The 18,048-nt window shown below is 37.6% G+C and overlaps 1 protein-coding gene across 1 annotated transcript; it reads right to left on the bottom strand.

Annotated features, from left to right (window-relative positions):
- Positions 1-964: 964 nt before the first annotated feature.
- On the bottom strand, positions 965-3,517 carry LOC147853251 (putative pentatricopeptide repeat-containing protein At3g47840). The gene has a single exon (XM_087333483.1). It carries the CDS (start codon positions 3,370-3,372, stop codon positions 1,645-1,647), a length of 1,728 nt encoding a protein of 575 aa, XP_087189609.1. The 5' UTR covers positions 3,373-3,517; the 3' UTR covers positions 965-1,644.
- Positions 3,518-18,048: the final 14,531 nt, after the last annotated feature.

Below are 18,048 nucleotides of genomic sequence, written 5' to 3'. Positions count from 1 at the left end.
AAGGTAAACTATGTACTGAAATGGTCGATCAGGTCCAGGCAAAAGTGAAATGGAGCACTCAGTATGAGTAGGAGGATTGTTAGGATTTCACAGATACTCTTCATCATCAGAGTATCGTTCATCAACAAATCAAGTCATCACAGTGCTCAGAGGAACAGAAGCATACTGCTCTCTCTCGGTACTGTAGGCCATCGCTTTAAAAGCTTTTACCAGATTAGGGTTTACTTCTCCTCTCTTCTTGTGTTCACACTTGTCCGGACAAATCCCCAAACAAAAACAAAAAAAATAAACTGCTTTGCAACAGAAACCTCTGTATTCATGCAATTTGTCATTGGATTCTTTAGAAATCTGAATTCTTGGATTGATCTTTTGAAATCTCATTCTTGGATTGAATTTGGAGAGGAGGTAGCTCATGACAGAATCAATCCAGAAAAGGTAACACAGCATTAACATCTCTCCAAAACTAGCACTTTAAGCCTCGATGCCCATTGGTACGCATGATGGAGTCATGGAGTTGTGGAAGCGGAAGCCCGATATCTTCTCCTGGGAAAAATCTGTTTCTAATACTCAGCCATGTCTCAAACTCTGAAACCTCTCCGACGTATCGAGTTTCTAATACTCAGCTAGAAAGTAAGCCCCATAGATAAGGTCAAACGCAGCAAACATCGGATCATGATCATCATGAACTTGATTGAAAACCAGAGCGATGATTTCACACTAAAAATCTGTGTAGACCGAAAGGACTGCCATTTAAACACGGATAAGACTCTCAAGGATCTAGATTGAGAAATATACCCAAGGATGGCGATTGTCAAGAAGAATCAGGGAGCTCCACGATGTCTGTGTGTTTGCATTGTATTAATATTCAATTATTACCTTACTCAATATCAAATAATAAAATTTACAAAGTTTGTTTTTCTCTTTCTCTAAAGTTTTTAACGTCGGGAAGGAAATTTAAATCAAATGCCGAAGTACACAGTTCTGTGCTGGTTTTATTAGAATATTTTTTGGAGGAATCTACAAAAATGTCAACAAGGCAATGTCAAATACCTTAGGTAGGCAGTGTTGTGAGGAAATATTCATGTCATCAACATATACATTCTGGTGCACAAGTTTGTTGGAGCCACAACAGAATACATCAATCAGTCTAGGAGTGTTATGGAAATCATTCACAGGCTTAACCTGACATGGATGATCAAACATCTCAATATAGACTTACTGATGATTAATTGGCTAGAACTAAAAGATCAGCTATCATTCTAGAATGAAATTTTGGCAAGTTCTTTGTGTGTCTCTTCCTTTACATTTTTGTACACTTTCCTATCACATGCGGTGACGAGATGAGTGTATAAGCCATGTCAGTAACAGCTCAAATCTGGAGCATATGTTGGATGTAAGCACACATTTTCATTGAAGCAAACTGCACTTATAGCATTAGCAAGCAACATGAAGCAATCCATCTGACAATTGGAAAGCAACACATTAGAGCACTTGCGCAAGTCATCTAACAATTGGAGATCTCGATCAAGATTCAAAGTTGAGCTGCATTCATCTCACAATTGGAAAGCTATTTTCATCAGAAGGCAACACATTTCAGTGTACTTGCATGAGATCGTAGATCCATTTAAATTTGTGTAGACAGCTTCAAGTAAGTTGCATCTGTTTTTTATCACATTCAGCTCTGCAAGCATTTACAAAAGTGTCCCATATAACCACATTTGGAATGAGCGGCATTGTATCAATACAATCCTCTGCCTCCTCCATTAAAGCAGACCGTCCAAAAAGGTCAACCATACACCCATAGTGTTCTATGGATGGAAGTATGTTATAGTCTTTCTCCATCGATCTGTAAATATGACAAGCTTCTTCAACGAGACCTGAGCGACTACATGCATTGAAGATACTTGTAAATGTAATCGTATCTGGTTTCTCACATTCTTTTTGCATTCGATGGAAAGCATCAAGAGCATCTTTACCAAGCCCATGTTGTGCATATACAGCAATCATAGCATTCCATAACACTAAGTCCCGTCTGTTCATATCATCGAAAACCCATCTCGCACTGTCCACTTCCATACATTTCCCATACATGCTAATTAAGGAAGTTGCTACTGCTACATTAGAGCAAAGTCCGTTCTCAATAATTAACGTATGGACAAGTTGGCCTTCTTCTAAAGATTTGAGATTGCCACAAGCGGCAAGAACAGAAAGAAATGTGAATTCATTCGGTTGTAAACGGTCTGAGAGCATTTGTTTGTAAAGCTGAAGAGCTTGTCGAGGATGCTGCACATGAACCCCAATGATAGATGTCCACGAAACAACATTCCGAGATTGCATTTTCTCGAATACTGACCGCGCATTAACAACACAACCACATTTCCCATACATATCTATTAGAGCATTTTGAATGACAGTGTCAGAGAAGAAACCTTTACCCACTATTTTGGCATGGATAGCTTCACCATGCACTAAATAGTTAGGATTATTACATGCCCCAAGGACACTTGAAAATGTGATGGCATTCGGTTTGACACGATTCTCCCTCATGTGTTGAAACAACATAAGGGTTTTCTCACTATCTCCGTGTTGGGCATGAACTGATATAATAGCATTCCATGCTGCAGGATCTCGATGTTGTATCTTTTCAAAGACAAATAAAGCATCTTCTTTAGTCTTGCATTTCCCATACATATTGATCAGAGATGTTCCTACGACAACATCAACATCAAGCCCATTAAGGATTGCATCTGCATGGATTTGTTCGCCGTCTTCGCCATGGGCTGGATTCAAACATGTCGCGAGAATCGTACTAAAAGTAAACGTGTTTGGTTTCACACCATTTACTTGCATTTCTCGGAAAAGGTTCCGAGCTTCATCAAATTTCCTGTGATGAATATAGGCTGAAATGATAATGGTCCATGAGAACACATTTGGCTCATAGATGCATTCGTCGAATATGAACCGAGCTTCTTCAATATCACCACATTTACCATACATTTCCATGAGGAAATTGCATAGATAAGTGTCTCCTTCGTAGCCATTTGTAAGTATATGTTGATGAACAAACTGACCAGCAGGGAGAGAATCTGCATTTGTACAGCTCTTGATGAGAACCGCGAGAGTTTCGGTATCGATCTCGAGATTCTGCCCGTCGAGGAGATTCACTGCATCTTTTAAGAGCTTCAACGTATGCTTAGACCTCCGAGTCTGGAATTCTTGTTCTACGGCGCTTTTCTCGGGGATCCGTTCACGGAGCAGCCCTGAAGACCTTCTCTGCTTGAGCTTTTTGGGTGGACCTGAGCTGGGTTCATGGGATTCAAGAGTCAGGCTGTGAAGGGGAGGAGGGAGTGCATACCTAAGGATCATTGCCATATCTGTTGTTCATCATTTACTGGTGATTTTGCTCAGCTTCATTGCCATGCCTGTGGTTCTCAGTCCCTGGCCCCCTTCCATATCCATTCATCATCACAGGCCCTCAATAAAAACCAGTGGAAAAATATCTAATCCTGTTCTCAACTTCTCTGTTTCATTCATTCATTCATGTGTGGGTTCCATCACCATATCCATGTCATGTCCATGTCCAAGAGAGAAACCGGAGTTTTGTCCGGATGCCCTTGGCTAAGCTATACGTTTTGCACATGCCCGTATCTATCGCTCCTGGGAAATGGGCAGCAATCCTCCTCTGAAAGGCCTCACTTTGACTTGCAAGGATGTCCGAGCTCGATTCAGACCCGAGAGCAGAAACTCTGAATGATGCCTCCTCGGGTCGAAACACGCGAACCCTTGCTATAACCACTTGAGCGCTTGCACAAGGCATGGGCAGGCATAGCTTTTCCAAGGTGTTGATATGCTCGAACAACCTGTTCTTGAAGTGTGCCACAGCCTGGTGTCCCCAATCCGAAGTGATTTCACCTCGAGAAGACCATGGAATTGTTTCAGTTGGATGGTTGTAGTTTTGTTCCTCTGAGGTCGGCTTTGAACATGATAGGATATGGGCGTCTTGGGGTGAAGTGGTTTATGACTATAAATACAAACTCTTTCTCCTCCATCAACATGGTAGGTTGGTGATGAAATCCTTTGAAAGAGATCCCCATGGGTGGTTATAGATAGAGCTCATATGGCTGGTTAAAGGTACTTTCGAATACCCCTTTAGGATCTCAAGTTAATGTCAATAGGTCAGATAATTTCATAAGCGATACTTGTTTTCAAAGGAGTTTGTTCAAGTTTTCTCAAGGTGCATTAGAGATCGACTTTGCCAAGGCCCAAGAATCTATGTTATTTGGTACTTTCTCATATTTATGAGTAGCAGCTAGGTTACAAATAAGTTGAACTACTCAAGATTGATTTATGTATGAGGCAATTGGCCACAATCCTCACTCCTTGCTTGAAGCTTGAATTCTGAGTGGAAAGACAAAGTATTGGTCTTGCCTTGCTATGATCTAGGTTGGTACCGAATGTTAGCGTTGAAGTCCATGATGATGATTGTCTAGATGCTTGGTGGTAGTGTCAAAGTAAATTGTGGATTTGTGTGTTATGGTGGAATCATAGAGTTTTTTGTCCAAAGAGAGAATCAAGTATCAAAGGGAGGAGGTGGTAGAATTCAAGAGAAAATTTAGAGAATCTTTGATTTAGTAGAACTTGGGCTTTGTTTGATTTGGGTTTTCTTCTCCACTTTTTTATGTTCTTCTTATATTTTGGTAGCTATGTAATCTATTGACCTCTTTTGGCATTGGGTTCCTCACCTTTCAACATCAGTTGTGTGAATGAATCCAAACCTTCTTCTACAATATGCATGTAATGGATTCAAGCATACTCTAGGTTTTATTTTATTGTTTTCACCATTTTCATGGCCTCAAATAATTTTGTGCCACTAGGAAGTTTCCCTTTAAAAACTTCTTGAAAGATTGCCACACAAACGGAAATAATGAACTCACTAGTTTGCTCTCCCTCTCCAATATCATATGCCATCTACAAGAACTCCAATTTGTTTGTCTTGATTCCTCCATCTCTTCTTGATGCCCCATTCACATTGAGTTCACCAAGATGTTAGGTAAATTTCACATACTTCTAGCGATAATGCAAATGGATACCTCACTCCCAAATGAGAAGCCCGATAGATCCAACTTCACAAGTTAGCAATACAACATGACAAGGATATCAAGGCTACATCGACTGTGATTTGGTAAAGGTGTAGGATCCAAAAAGCTTTGATTATACCAAAGAGAAAAAAGAGGAATGCCATATGATGAATTGCCTAATATTGTGTATTGACAATCATATGATTTCCTATGTACACAACACAAATGTTGAATTAAGCACAAAAAATCGAAAAGAGATCTTTACCTTTTAACGCAACCGCCCCCAAATTTCAATTTTGAGAAGAGTTGAATGACATCCAACATAAGGGTATGTCTATTAATGATTACACCATTTAAATTAGGTATTTACATTATGCTCTTTCCTCCATTGACATGTAGTTATTGCGTCTAGTATATACATATTCTAGTTGTCTACTTATAGTAAAATAATTTCACATGTGCGAACCTAATGTATCCTCCAAGCTCCTTTCAATGTATATACTTCAAGCATCGTGAAATATTTTTAAGGACACCTAAATGGAGATCAACATCCAATTATAAGCAATGATAGGTAAAGTAAGGCTACAATTGATCTTTTTATTTTATCTTCACATTGATATGTCTAACATGCATGAGAATTACTTGTTCATGTAGTTTTAGTCATGCTCAAATTTTCAAGTGAGTTCTTGATGAATTTGAATAACTTGATAAATTATTTCTCACTTAAAAAAGTGTGGTAAAATTAGAGCTATATATAGAATAGGTTTCTCTTTGTTTCTTTGAATGCCCTTTATGTTTCCGTTATTTTCCGAAGTACCCACGGTCAAACCCCATAAATGAGGAAAGGAGTACAAATGGACCAAACATAAGTGTCTAAAAAGCCAATATAAGTGAGAGAAAGGGAACACTTTGACCATGTAATTGCTCAAATATAACATGTAATTTCTTGAGAGGAAGGGCATTCGGGGAAATGATGAAAACGTCAAGCTTTCGCACAAATAAAGAAAAATACAAGGGTATTTAACTATTTACGTCCTAGAAAGGAAGCTAAAACTTTGGGTTTTGGTATACTTTTGGATGAGGTGGTCTAAAATTTAAATTGTCAATGTGTGAGAAAACTATCTAGTGGTAGTCTTGACTCTTACGTTATCATTTATGGTTGTTGATAGTGCAATGACATCGTAACAATAAGGATCTCCTAGCACTTCTTATCGACACTTACCCACAAGCTCTCGTGTTAATGACTTGTGTATCCTATGGTAACAATGGATTATATATACTAATTGTTAAATTAAAAATGATGTAAACAATATTCACTACTTTTTGTAAATGAAGTATTTTGATAAGGAAAATGATTTTATGGAGTGATGTCATTGTATTAGCTTCAAAGTTAGACACAATGTACATTAAATTGTTGCTTGTATTGACAATGAAACCAAATAAATTCGATCTTAAAAATAGTTTGATTGATACTTACCCCACAAATATTATAGCTTTATGATAGTAATGCATAAAAAATAACAAGTTTACTGTTTGTCTAACTAGTACGTGAAAACCCCAGTAAACGAATCAATGTTTAAGGAATTCCCTCTTTTCATAGTTACGGCCCACGGGTTTCCATAGTTGAAAGTTGCAACTCCTATTGCCTTTAACATGGCAATATAAACCCATTGTTCAATGTAGTTGCCAAACAATGTAAGCATCATATAAAATCTTAGTTGCCAAATGTTTCATGTGATGGTTATGAAGATTTAATGCTATATTTTTTGGAATTGAAAACTATAAAACATTGTCACCATGAAGAGCAAAAACTTTATGTTTTTACAACTCTGGGTTTGAGGGATCTTCAAAACTACCTCTCGTATTACGAGCCGAATGAAAAGTATCAATACGTCTTCAAGAACTCAATATCCCGGACTAACATGATCTGTTCACCTTCAACTAAATCCATGACATCGAGGTAGATACTAGATAAACCAACACACAATCTATCCCTGAAATCATTATCTCATATGAATGCGCCAAATTGTTACATTCCCCCCAATCCTTTGGCCTTTGCTTGTGGAGCGAACTATTGAAATGCATTCTTCAAGGAAATATGTCAGATGGTAGTACCTATCTTCACCTATGGCAATAGTCAAACACTTATAGAATAAATAAGCACATAAAATCACTTCATAGCTTCTATTTCAGCAAGTTAGGAAAGAGGGGCATCAAAGCATCGCAATAATTATCGACTATAGGCAACATTTATTGAAGCAACCTTAATTTTAAAATCACTAAACCAAGGAAACCCTAAACCTACCCATGGAACCATTTCTAATCATTGGCATCTATCTAGTTGCGACAACACTTTTCAAACTAGATTACCTAGTGTTCACACATTTTACAATGAAGATATTCAATCCAACAAACATCATCTCTAGGATTGTGTCAAAATGATATATTCTACCAAATCGTATAAGGAGAATGTGTTATGGATGCTCACAACATATCTATGTGTCCTAGACTTGCTATAATGGGGATTCAAGTGATAGAAGGGGCCAAGTAGGGCTATTCTTTCAATACATAGAATATGTATTGATTCAATGTGTGCCTATTACATGCAATTGGTTTGACATAGATCTATATAAAGTTTGGTGTAGATGGTCGATGTGATTTCTAGCAACTTATGATGACCTTTTCTACAACATCAATCCCTCATATGGCACAAGTCGAACAATGTCCCACTAATAACCTCAACCTTTTTAGTGTATTGTGAATGCTTTATTTCTGCTTTATCATATGTTCATAAGCACTAGATGTGAATCCATAGTTACTAGACATTGTGTCTACACTTACAATGTGATGATTTATATATTTTGTCTACATGTTACTGACATGGATTGTGCATAAAAATGTAACTCTAGGAAACCCCGTATAGGACTAAATTTTGTCCTTATTCATTTTCCAAATTTCAAATTGAATCAATATGAAGTGTAGACTTTTGAAAATTGAATGGTTTTGGTCCACCAAAAAGTAATTTTAATGGACCTTTGAAAATCACTTGCATCATGAAAAGTTAATCGCAACAAGCTAACGTGTTTTGTTCTGACTGCCTGCATGTTTTGGACATTAAGAATACAAACATGGATGTGGAAGAAACCATGGGTAATATAATAAACGCTATGGTGCACGCAAACACCGTAGTCAATCATGCAGTTCCATAAAAAGAAAATTCACGACGAGTAGTTTGATAGAATTCCATGACATGATAGTTGGTGGTTTCCCTAGAAAGACAACCATGGAAAACATGTGATTGAATCAGAGCCCCAAAGGCATGACCATCAATTGCCCATGTAAAAAGGCCAAGGAGTATAACATTATTTATTGTTAACCAATTCTCTCTCCTGGGATGTGCGGAATACTTGAATGTTATGATTGTTGCATCTCATTGGGATTCAGATATTTCACTTTGTTACGACGATAATCCCTACCTTAGCAACACAAAAGAACTAGTCAAGAAGATTAAGAAAAGACATGTCCACATTGATGCTTCACAAAAGTAATCATGTTCATCAAATGCTCTCACCATTTTTTTTCATAATCAAAGAATCTATGGCCTTGTTCGGCCGACAAAAATATCCATTGTCACACTACTCACATCGTTCATTTGAATTCTCCATCTAAAATGGTAAGGTTGACACCACAAAAAGAAGAAGATAGCCCTCCAAAGAATTGGAATTTTGCACTACAACCAATCACTACAAATCAATATGTCCAAGAAGTTGGAGCATTTACATCATAAAGTAGAGACTCTAATTGAGATGTCCAAGCTAGAGCTAGGACACTAGCTTCGAACCACATTTGTTTGAAAATGAAGGTGTGCCCTCATTCACCGAAACCCCGACCAAATGATTTTCACAAGCTTGTCGGGCGCAAAGTACTTACAAATGGGGGATGAGAGACACACAAAGACATAAAAAACAAAAACAAAAAAACTTTCTCCTAAAATTCCTTTCGAAACCCAGCCAAGTATGTCGAGCATGTCGTCCAACATGCATGGCAAAGCAAATGATGCAAAACAAGTAAATTGTTGAGAAGGTTTCCTAATGTGTAGAGAAGGTGTCCTAGGGCCACAAATCAAGTTCCGGCCCTGGCTAGGTTTGGTGTGCGGGCGCATACACATTAGAATCATAGAATTACATCCGACCGGGCTAGAGCCCAACAATCTACGATCGATCGACACCCGACTTTGTTTGGCTTGGCTTGGTGTGGAGCATGTACACATTAGAATCAAACAGAATTAGATCCGATCCCGGGCTAGAGCCCAACAACCTAATGATCGACACCCCGAAGTGTCGGAGCTTGGAAGGGAGGGGGCGAAAGAAATGAGAGCGGAGCGAGACTTCGATGATGCTAACGAATATAGGAATCGATGTGACCGCGATTTGGTTTCACACCACTTTACACAAATGCCACACAATGTGATGGCTCTCTCCCTCCTTGCATCATGATGAATGATGGATGATGGTGATGGTGATGGTGATGAACCCCAAATTTAGAAACATATGCCTTTTAAATTTTCTCTTGGTTATGTCAGAACAACAGAAGCTCTGGAAAGAATTGGGAGACAACAAAGAAAAGTGTGGTGCTAGAGGGATGTATGCTGATGATGAAGGGACTTGGAGTGATGGGTGATGGGTGATGGTGATGATGATGATGATGATGGTGATGATGGTGATGGTATAAGTTAAATGTTAAGAAGAAGAAGGGGGAACAGGGCCTCCAGCAACTGGTTGAGGAGCACTCTCTGGAGCTTCTATGGTGTAGCCAGGGTAAGTTACAGGCTCAGCTGCAACAACACTGATAATTGGAGGAGGGGAAGTAGAAGGAGGAGGAGGGGGGTTGTTGTATGAGCAGTGTTTTTTCCGATGCCGCCTTTCCGATGGCGATAGCCGAGGAGGAGGAGGAGATGGATGCTTGATGCCAGGATAGATGGGAACAATGTGATGTAATGGAGGAGAAGGAGAAGAAGGCAGGGGAGGTGCAGGGAATGACCAAACCATGGGTGGGCCGAGGGTGGGGAACTCGGGGAGAGGGACGGGCGCCGAATCACGGTCGAAGGACGGGATTGGCCGAGGAACGGACCTCGCGCCACCCCATGGCATGCTCTCGTGTGTACCATCATCGAGAAGGAGCCGCGCACCGCATTCCGGGAGAAGAGCTATGCCAAGAAGAAGAAGAAGAAGAAGAAGAAGAAGGAATTGATGGTGATGGTGATGGTGGTTATGGTGATGAAGGAGAGCACTAATGAGAGAGAGGAGATTGAGCATTGTCTTTTGGAGGTGGAGTTAGTAGGAGGAGGAAAGGGTGGGAGAGATGGATTTATGTGTTTGTGTTTGTGTTGTGTTGTGTGTGTTTATTATAGCTGAAGACTAAGAAGAAAACCAAATAAGTGAAGGAGATGGAGTTGGGGATAAGAAGAGGGAGAGAAGGAAGGAGAAGGAAGTCTCACTCTTACATACATACTCTTATGTACACAATGCAATGCAATACATGATATTAACTACTATAGTAGAGTTGCTTGTTATGTGTGTTGATTGGGTTTCTTTTGGGGGTGGGGGGTGTGGGGTCTATAGATGGAACCCACCCTTTAGTTTATGTGCATGTGTGTGTGTGGAAGTTTGAGATTGATGCTTGAATGGGAAGCAAGCAAGCTAAAGAAGAGGAGAGGAGGAACAAGAGTCACATCACTACCATATTATGTAGTACACATCATACATGTGGATGTATGTTGTATGTAGCAAATGTGTGCATGTGCATGTGCATGTGCATGTGTATGTGTATGTGTATGTGCATGTGTATGTGTATGTGTATGTGTATGTGTATGTGTATGTGTATGTGTATGTGTATGTGTATGTAGTAGTAGTAGTACCATCACTACTCCCTCAATTTTAGTTATAGACAAAAGTCACGAGCTCTCCCTCTCTCTCTCTATCAATGAGTGAGTGAGTGAGTGATTGTGTATGTGTGTGTACAAACAAACCTCTCCTTCACCAATGGCAAAAGAATTCTACTTTACAACATACTCACTATGTCTATCTCTATCTCCATGTCTTTATCTGTCTCTTTGTCATTGTCTCACCACCATCGTGCTTGTCCCCACACCCCCACCACCTTCGCCTCTAGATGCTACAACGTACCTCTCTTGTGCATGCACATCCCTCTCCTCTCCCAATGCCCTCCATCCTGAAAATTAAGATCTACAATTGCCTTCTTTTACCATGGACTAACTGCTCTCTTGCCCCCACCCCATGTTAAAAAAATGATCGTAAGTTCACTCTCTGCTTCCAGAGGAAGAGAACAAGAGAGACTCAAGGAAGAGAACAAGAGAGACTCGCACACCGCTTTGTAACTAGCAAACCAATTCTTGCTTGATTGTTCAAACTCCCTAGCAAACATGAATCCTCTTGCCAAAAACATGTGAACATTTGTTTTTTGTTCAGGCATCGTGCCGACTCTTGAATCCCATCATGGTCTTCAACCAACCACATTCTGATCCTCTCATTACAGTTCATATGCCACATTAGGTGAAGTGTTCCACATGTGAATGTATATGAAGCGCATGATACTACATCTTTTGATGGATGCTACTTGTTGGCGGGCATTGCGAGTAGATTTTTAGGAGGTAAGTTGACACTTTAGTAAACCTCGGGGTCTCTCTCTCTCTCTCTCTCTCTCACCCCCAAGGTCATGTTATTGGTCCCCAAGGAGAATAATATATCATCTACATCAATTCTCTCTCTTTTGCGAAATCATAAAATCCTAGTTTTATTGACCCAAAAACATGCTTTCCATCATTTTGGAAACTAGTAAGGGTACTTCCATATTGATACTATTAAAATGGGCGTTTCTTATTTCGCTTACCAGTTTTCTCGACCCTTAATTTCACGCCTTTAATGTTCATTCTTGTTTTAATACACTCTCTCTTTCCCTTTTTTTTACTTCGGTTATCGATGACTTTTTACACACACCTTTATATCGATAGGAATGTATGTTTGATTTCCATTAAAAGAATGACTTCAATTGTTTTAGTAGTTAGTGACATGCATAGTAAAACCACACAGAAGCACATGACTTACATTGTTTCACACACCAAAGGACCAATATGTTATGATTGGAAACCCCTAGTCATATGTATGTACGTCAATACATTATTCTGTTTAACCCCAAAATTTCAAGTTTTCACCATACCTTTTGCTACTCACTGTTAGGCTTAACATGTGAGCAACTCAATATATAACTCGATACAACTCAAGCCTTCTAGATCTTTCCTCAAACTGTAGCACTTTAGAATGGTTAAACAAAATGCATTTAATTTGGCACCACCTTCTAAGCTAAGCCTTGATTAGTTGGCGGTAAGTCTTGCTCCTTAAACCATCTCCATACAAAACATAACATATTTCCTAGGAATTTTTTTGTTTTCTCTTTAAATCCATCTAAACTTGAGATACATACACAATAACTTCAAATGTTTACAAAGAAACAAAAATATAGATTTTTAAATCATAAGGCACTAGTAGGCATAGTTTCATAGTCAGTCAAAGAATAAACGCTTGATTTTTGGCTACGAGCTTGACACAAGTAAAGTGCATACATAACATAAGATGCCTACAATATTGGTATCAAAGTATCCTTTTGGTCGCAGTTTTATGAATCATTTTTGCACACAACTAGTGTGAACATTCCCTAGGCTAGCCCCCCCTCTTATCTAGGTAAAAACTCATGTGTCTTGACTCGTGGTTCAACGAAATATTCTCCATCCCTTACACAATCTCATGTCGACAAAATAATCGTCAACCAGAACTTGAAAATTTCAATTTGTCTTCTTGCTTTAACAAAATTCTCTTCAATTTATTTTTTTACAGTTTTACAGGCCAAGCATAATTTCAAAATTTTAAAAAGTTACACAAATACGAATGTATATTGTGGATTCAATGTTTGCATAATTTCCCCCTCCCCTACATCAAACCATACTTAAATGAAAATTTCCAAGGTGGTGAGTCAATAGTGAGGATGATCCTCATTACAATTGAGTTCCATAATCTCACTGAGCAGTGAGCACGTATGGTATCTCTCATTTTTATAAGCATTTGGATTCATTATTGAATCTATAGGGGATTATTTTCATCTAGGGTTTTATGTATGTGGATCTATTGACAAAAACACACAAACCATTCGAAATGCGTCTACATGGTGAACATTTGTATTAAAAGATGTTGCTTAACACTGAAGGGCATTGTTTTTAGCTATAGTACTTACATTAAGTAGTCAGTCTGAAAGGCGATGTAACTAGTCTCATTTTCTTGAACTTGATCGGAGGGAGATTCCCCGATCTATGTATAAGCCTCCTTGTACATTCTCTTTGTAATAATCCTTCCTAACTAATGGGAAAGTAGCTTCATTTTGGAAAAGAAGAAGAAGAAGATGTTGCTTAAACATGCATACATATAATGATATATGTATATGTTATAACTTATGATATGATATAATGTTTAGTTAAAAGTGGAGCTTCATCATGCATTCCAAAGCTTTGTTATAATGCATAAAATGATAACTTTCTCAGTGGATGATATGATCATTTAAACCACATATCGCGCTTGTTTCGAAAACTTGGATTGTCAACTTCATTTCCTCATGCACCATAATTTTTGCTTTGCGTAGTGTAAACAACTTGAATGAGTTTTTAATTCATGTAGTGAAGTGTGAGCCTATAAATAAAGAAGGGGCACATGATCAAATATGTGGCCCTACTTTAGCACGGTGTCCGAAAATGTCACGCATGTTCCATGAAACAAAATAATGCCTTATTGAAACATTTGTGTATAGTCTCAAATTCTCTCAATTGCTCTTCTTCTATATGACTCTTCCAAAAAATTCCATTGGTTAACTTTGTCAATGTCTTCATTTGTCATAGGATCATCATTATTGTCAGTATGTATCCATCCATCCTATTTGAACTTACATTATTCTTACTTTTGCTTAAACTTGTACATGTATTATTGACCATATGGAAAATCACCAAAATATGTCGGAGAATCTTAAAAGATATGTTGGCTTATTTGCAAAACTACCTTTGTTTGCCTATCCAAAGTTACTTATGCCTTAAGTAAAGATCATGTACCAAGTCCAAATACTAATTACTCTTTAATTAGGAAGTTGATATGTCTTCTTTGGTCAAATAGCACAAATGATCAAGAAAAACAAATGAATTGGCCACATAATTGTTGGGACGACACACATAGTTGTTTTGTGGGGGTTGATGTCCAAGATTTGGAGAAATCATTTTTGAGTAAAGTCATCTATTTAAATCTTGATTATCATATGATTAGAAGTCCATTTGACCAAGCATATATGTGTATTATCTTTACATACAAGCAAGCATACGCTTTGAACTTCTCATAGATAGAAGCATACATGGCCTATTTCCCTCGAATAATATTGGTAATCGAGAAACAATATATGAACATATATGTACATATATCCTTCCGTTCTTTACACTGGAGACTCAAAAGTGTCATGCTACGTGTGCGAGGGTTCGTAGTACCTTCAATGAAGCCTTACGGGAATCATGGACACTAGCTAAAGTATTTTTGTCCCGTGCATAAAACTTGAAAAAGCTCCTTACATACATATATATAAGTTATAACCTTTGCTTTAAGATTAATTTATTGACTACATGCATCATTGGACTGGTTGCCACACATCCTTCAAGGAGTTTAATAACACTTATGTTCTTTGGAAATCACTACAAGACATTAATGAATACGAGCTTGTAGTGAGATTTAATTTTTGTTCACTTGTTCTTAAATTCTCGACGATCAGCAAACATGGTTATATTAGGTAAAATAATTAATATACGTCATTTTCACACAAGGACTCTTTGAACTTATAAACAATGCTACAATATTCTCAAGTGAATATACCCATAAAGACATTTGGCATTATGAGGATAGTCACAATTCTATGTTTCGATGATCGTTTTCATCCTATAAGACAAATCCTCGTCTTTTTGTAACTTTTGTTTACAAAGGTATGTTGACCTTTATGACCGATATCAATTTTGCAACATTCCACCAATCATAAACCTCAAATTACTCGTAATTCACCTTAACCTTTGGTTGTTTCTAGGTTGTGAAATATGGGTTGGCTTTTGTAAAAATGTTTAGATTCTTTAGTAGTGCTTCCATTCTCCATTTGCTTACATTGTTACTACCTCTGTAGGTTTGAATATTATGGACTTTATTGTACCTAAAAGGCGGAAAACATCAACATTATAGCTTTTGTGTTAGGTATAGTATTAATCCTACGGTCTACCATATGAGATATTTGTAGAAAAAATGCCACCTTATGCCCTAGTAAAAAGAAAGACGAAAAGGTACATACATCTCTAATAGATATACTTTTCCCTAATGGGGGTGCAAAAAGGAGAAAATGCTTTGATAACTTGATAATGTTGGTGTAAACCTTCGAGGGGTGACCAAACAAGTAATCAGAATGTTGAAAATGACCAGTAGAATGAGTACACGTGTCATCCATGTATTTGGTCGAGAGCTCGAAGGTCGATAAACTCAAGGACATGGTAAGAAAAAGAAATTTGTCCAGCTTCGATAATTGACAATGAAATATGCAACGTTGTTAATTGCATCTCTCCCAAATGAATGATTAATCATGGAAAGAACATTAGGCATAACATTAACGCATGATTTAAGGTGCATGTGATATATCTAGTTTTGACCAAGGGTATGTCATGATATTTTAATAAATACCTATGGTATAGTTGATTACCCGCTAATGAGAGGGGGTTAATGTTGATATTTTTCATGTTGTAAAGCAATAGTTCGGAAACTTATCTTGTTTGTTTCTAAAGGTTAATTCATTCCTACATTTTGAAATACGAGTTATTGCATCACATTGTGCTTTACTTGTAATATCCCTTGTTTATTTGGAGACCACACCACATCTCGGATTTCGTAAGCCAAATTTCACCATTTAAGCCACTGGACAAAAGCCCTGAAGAATATGAAGAAAACATGTGACAACTATCCCAACTAATAAAGTTGTGAACCCATGATCTCAAAGCTAGGAACCTTACGGTCTGTGGTTTCAACCAAGGCCATCATTAAGAATTTTAGATGATCTAATCCATCGCCACCAAGTGATTTACATATTGATAAAAAGTGCAACTTATGTTAGCATGTATGCAACCATATTTAAAGGAGAAACAATTTACAACTTACGACATAACTATCTTTGAATGACCTATTACATCACCACCAAGTGATTTACAAATTGGTAAAATGTGCAACTTATGCTAGCTAATGTATGCGATCTGATTTAAAGGAGAAACTATTTACAATGTACCACTTATCCACGTGGATATGTATGTAATACCCTAAAATCCTACCATACTACATGCATGCACATATGACAAATCTAACATGCAATGCTCTTAGGCTAAGGTACTCCAACTAATTGTGTACCCCTATAAGATGTTGAATCTATAATATGTCAACTTGTTGATGATTTTAATTGGTTGACTGCTGCTTATTTCTTTGATTGTGAAAACAAATAAGCCACTCCATTCACTCATGAAAATTGGAAGTACAATGGACTTTTACCAAGCAAAAATTACAGAAATCCAAACTAAACTGCCACAAATTTAATCAATAAAGTTTTATAACCATTAGACCTAAAGCAATAATGTTCCATAACTCTTCTCCTTTAATCAAAATTGATCAAAATTGATACGTTGTGTTGGATAGAACTACTTTTCTCATGAAATATTAGTGATCATGTTGAAATATCAATGGGAAAGCTCAATAGGCATGCTATTGCATAATTTGATGAGACCCTAGCATGTTGGAGTTGTTTGATGTTATGGCTCACGTGATAACATAATTTGATTGTGCTAAAACAATATCAAGGAAAGACGGTGTTTGGAATTGCCTCAAATTTTCCTTTGGTGAATGTGAATTTGTCCCCTTAAATATAATACTATAGATGGTGTTAGGCATCTTTTCCTTTAAGGTATTTATTGAAATGGGGCATGGGCATTGCCCATTAGACAAGCCTTTACATGATGACAAGATGACTAGGACCACATGGCAACCTCTAGTTGTGCTCTCATAAAACAAGACAACCAAATATATCACTACTTCTACTACTAGTCCTTTGGGTGACAAGTTCCAAGGAGGAATATTGCCTGAAGAACATATTCACTTAGGTGAAGGATCTTCCTATTGATCCTTGTCTTATCAAAGAAGATGGTGGCAAAACATCAACTTCAAAGAATTATAGATGGGTACAAAAAAACCCAAGTGAGGTAGTCGATGGGACCCTATCTAGAAGTGGTACGTTGTCCAAATTGAATCATGTGAAGGATGACATTGAGAGCTATGTTGATGCATTTCGATACTTCCAAGCATAGTAGGCCCTATCGTGAGGAATGAACTCTGAACAAAATATAGATGTTTTGAATCTCTCGGTTGTTTTCTTTCTCCATAATTGTTGAATCTGGTTGTGAATGAATGAATTTTTGTTTTTCTCTGGTTTCGTGAAGTTGAAAATGATTGATCAAGGGACTTGTTAGTTTGTGCAATTGAATCTTGGAATCACTTTGTTAAGGTTCTTTTTATGCTACATATATCTGTAACTTTGAACCACTTTTGTTAGGCCCCCTTTTCATGTTGCTATGTTACATGAAAGTGTTGTGCTCCTTTGTATATTGTGCTGAAGAACTTTTAAGTGCTCAAAACGAAGTGTATGGTTTCAAAATGTCATTATATAGTTTTTTTGGGAGTGCATTTTGACCAAAATGTGTCATGTTTTACTTTACTTACATTTGAGCCAAAATAGTAAACTTTTTGTTACAAAAAAATTAAATTAAAAGGCAAGATTCTAAGATCCTTGGCTGCATTTCCATCAA

Source organism: Azolla caroliniana, unplaced genomic scaffold (assembly GCF_043228905.1).
Source record: "Azolla caroliniana isolate FFs.n. ecotype wild unplaced genomic scaffold, voAzoCaro1.0.p SCAF_17, whole genome shotgun sequence".
Taxonomy (NCBI): domain Eukaryota; kingdom Viridiplantae; phylum Streptophyta; class Polypodiopsida; order Salviniales; family Salviniaceae; genus Azolla; species Azolla caroliniana.
The sequence above is the reverse complement of the archived record's forward strand: the minus strand, read 5'-3'. Positions and strand labels throughout refer to the sequence as shown.

Bases quoted from the DNA above. Each gene is read 5' to 3' on its own strand.
- LOC147853251 (XM_087333483.1), bottom strand. From the start codon at position 3,372: ATGGCAATGATCCTTAGGTATGCACTCCCTCCTCCCCTTCACAGCCTG.